At 44.0% G+C, this 3,849-nt stretch overlaps 1 protein-coding gene across 1 annotated transcript; it reads left to right on the forward strand.

Annotated features, from left to right (window-relative positions):
- Nucleotides 1-54: 54 nt before the first annotated feature.
- On the forward strand, nucleotides 55-2,790 carry MELLADRAFT_114747 (uncharacterized protein; the record flags this gene model as incomplete). The annotated part of the gene is made up of 7 exons (XM_007419758.1): nucleotides 55-623; nucleotides 680-1,140; nucleotides 1,210-1,455; nucleotides 1,515-1,791; nucleotides 2,071-2,171; nucleotides 2,444-2,535; nucleotides 2,628-2,790. Coding segments are annotated over 7 exons (1,909 nt in total), but the record flags the coding sequence as incomplete, so codon positions are not given.
- Between the last annotated feature and the right edge of the window lie 1,059 nt (nucleotides 2,791-3,849).

Below are 3,849 nucleotides of genomic sequence, written 5' to 3' on the forward strand. Positions count from 1 at the left end.
CAAATCCATGAAACCGGACTAATGAACTGATTCACTATCACTTCGAATCACCAGGCCAAGTACGGTCACCCCAGGTGAAGAGGTGTTCTATCATCAGGCCAGCCGGTGCCAATGGACTCAACAGCGTGCCCCACCTCCGACTCCTCCGGACTTTACCACTTCCCACCATCGAGGCTCTAACACCGCTTTCATGACTCCTTCGCCGACCCCGAGAAACGGCTTTCCGGATCAATCTGACGGAATTCATAATCTTACTCGTAGTTCGACTCAGGATTCTTTCGAAAATCCAAGTAACCACTTTGATGGTTCACACTTGGTTCACACTCCTCACATGATGAATCAAGGACTCAGTCGTCAAAATCCTGATAATCTTTCGTTTGGATCTTTGGATTCTCAAGTCGCGGGTCATGAAAATTCTCAACAACTTTTTGTTTTGGAATCTGAAAGTTCTCACCACAACACCAACAACCGTCGTGGACAATCTTTCGAATCCTTTGGAGCCCCGTCCCCAATCCATATGTCTAATCAAAGTATTGACCACCCTGGCGAAGACGACGACGACGACGACGGCCGCACTAACATGCCTTGGGAGCCGTTAGATGATACTCCTAAAGACGATGAAGGTATGTTACCTTTACAAGTTATTATTGTGATTGTCACTGATGATTGCTCTTCACAGAAGAAGACGCTGAAGAAGAGCCTGAGGAATGGCATGACATGATGCTCAAGTTCGTCGTTCATTCACGACAAGGCGTGGATCCGACTCGAGGACCCACGGTAGCTAAAAATCGCGCTCCGAAGATGTATAAGCACACCTTCAAGGCCCGCAAATTTCGTATGGATCTGAACAATACTTCATTCTCCGACTTGAAGGCTCGCCTCTTCGAACTATCTGACCAAATGGGCAAGAACTCCGAGGGTAACAGTTTCATATTTAAAGCCGCCGATTCTACCAACTCGGTCCGGATTTACGCCTATATCAATACTCACGACATCTACAACAAAGCGGCAGAGATTGAAATTGATAGCGACGGCGATTTGCAGTTGTTTTACACAGCGGTTTTGAATAACCCAAAAAAGGTTGCAGGCTTTGATACAGAAATGGAAGACCCAAGTAAGAAAAAATTGGAGGCCGAACGGGTAAGTCCAGGTCTCTCGATGTTGACCATTGCGAACTACGAAGCTGACAAAGTACTATGTCTTTGTTAGCTTCTTTCTATTGGTCAACACCAATTACAGGCAAAGAACATTACCGACAATGTTGCTACCACCAATTCTGACCTAGCTCACTCTGCCCCTATCGACCCGGTCGACACCGCGTTGGCAGCATTAATGCTAAAGTATAGCACTGCCAACAACAACAATGCGGAAGGATGGCGAGTTTATAAGCATGACGATGTTACCAAAGTCATGCCTATGAACTTCCAGCTTTTGGGCATTTGGGCTGAGCAAATGGTAAGTTGTTCGATCTATGTTTGACTTTGATGACCAAAGACTGATATCCTTGTTTACAGGTTGCGAAACCGGCCGAGGTGACCCTCGAAGTACCCCCCAAGGTCGAAGGATTTGAGTGGACTGATCTCAAAAAGCCGGTATCTATGCAAACGCCCCTCACGACTAGCAAACCGATGAGCAAGCCAGTTTCACCCATCACCATTGGGACTATTTCCGAAGCACAAGGCTACGAGATAGTAGTTGATATATATGACCTCGAGCGAATTCGGTGCTACGCGACCATGGAAGATTACATGGGCTTTTGCGCTGTCAGAGTCCAGAGCAGTGACGAGGCATGTAGGATCCTATTAGAAAACGACATAGACCGCTTCGACGCCTTTCTATACCCTGAAGAAACCGGCTTAGAAGACTTGGTACGTATGGGTATCAAACGTGGAACTGCGATGCGCCTCATGAACTGTGCCCGCAGGTTCTATCAACACCTAATCAACGACGAAATCAACAACCCGAAGTCGCCTTTCGATTCCAGCATGGTATTCTAGATTAGATGCTTAGTTTTCGTGACTCCACCAAATTGATTACCTAAACGTGTTGTTCGTGACTTTGGTTATACAGCCTTCCCCCCCAAAATCTTTGTAACTCGCTTACCAACCTATTGCTTGTTGATCAAACATGAAGAAGACCCCTTGTTCCCCATATATCTTTCAAATTGTCATGTTCGTATGAAAGAATTAATAAAGTACTTTCTAAATTGTTCGCCTCGAAATAAAAACATGATTATTTGATTTGATTTTCAACAAGCGTGCTTTGATTCTTTAGCAAACAAGAATGTGAAGTAGGAAACAAGAATTCCCTGACCATGCGTTTGTTAAAAGAAACCAATGTCTAAAAACTGGCTTCGATATGCGACAGTTTCCACCAAAAGTTGACATCAACTTGCTGAAATTAAGTTGATGTCAGCGTCACGTGGTGTTTGTGTTTTCAAAAGATACGAACTTATGTTTTCCATTTCAATACACTTAATGAAAAGTCATTTGACCCAAAAAAAGGCAAGTTTTTAAACTCGCAAAATTATGTCACGTGAGTGTTTGGGGGCAGAAGTCTCAACGAGGCACATAGACAAAAAGATATATTTTAATTGGACTCAACAAGGCACATTTAAAAAAACATAGATTTTATTTGGCCTTGCTAGCTACAATAGCCTTCTTAACAACAATTTCATATGACTTATTTTGTAATAACAACAATCTGTTTAGGCAAATCTCGGCTCAAATTTCATACGACTTATTTTGTAATAACATTAATCTGTTGAAGCTATTCTCGGCTCAGGTTTAGACACAAAGTAAAGATTGAAAACTTTGCTATATGAAATAAAAATAGAAAAATTCTTCGCTTTTGAAAAGGACCCATCAACAGGATCCTGGCTTTCGAGGAATTCAGGTTTCTGCCAGATATTGAAAAGTCAAAGGCCATCCACGTCAATCCACATTGAATCGGAACGGAGTGCATCACTTAGGCTTACCAGCTAGTCCGGGAACTGTGCATTGTATCTATCCCAATAGTATTGGGTGACATAACCACTTGAAACAATAAGGGGCTGCATCAACGGCCTAGTCATCACTCTCCCAGCAACGTCCAGCAGGTATCTGGCTTTATCGTTCTCGTAAATCCAGCGTTGCTCGCGTTGAAGTCGCTTCTTCATGCAATTAAACGCTTTTTCTATCGGATTGAGGTCAGGTGAATAAGCTGGCAAGTAAATCAGCATGATTCCCTTTTCTTTACATAACTCCTCAAGCTTGCCTCCGTGGTGGATCTTGGCGTTGTCCAAGATTAAAACAGACCTAGGCCCTGGGTACGCATTCATTACCGGAAGCTGGGCATACCATCATTGATATCATCAGTTAGAAAGTACGAAAAGCATATTTTGTAAGTTTACAAATGAAGAACTTACCAATTTTCGAGCCAGGAATAGCTCCACATGGACACGATCAACAGGCCCTTTCACCACAGTGCCCGCGATCATACCTTGCTCACAAACAGCAGGAAGGATGGTGTAGTGGTCGTTTTCTTGGTACCGCGTTTGACGGACTGTACGAGTGCCAGTCGGAGCCCAGCTCTTCTTTCTGGTAGCATCTCGCCCAACAACACCGGATTCGTCTGATCAAGGTCAAGGAAAAAGGGCTCTCATCAGTAAGTACGTGAGGATGTTGTCCAAAAAAGGGATCAAGTACTTACCAATGAACACCAAGTATTCTGCTGGGATGTTCGCTATCTTCCTCACAAACCTCACACGCTCGGCCAGTGATTGATTCTGGTGGACTCCACGAGTGACAAGTAACGATAATCCCAGTCGCTTCTTGAGTTCTCGAGAAATCGTGGATCTAGAGATATCGA

Source organism: Melampsora larici-populina (assembly GCF_000204055.1).
Source record: "Melampsora larici-populina 98AG31 unplaced genomic scaffold MELLAscaffold_483, whole genome shotgun sequence".
In the NCBI taxonomy this organism is placed as follows: domain Eukaryota; kingdom Fungi; phylum Basidiomycota; class Pucciniomycetes; order Pucciniales; family Melampsoraceae; genus Melampsora; species Melampsora laricis-populina.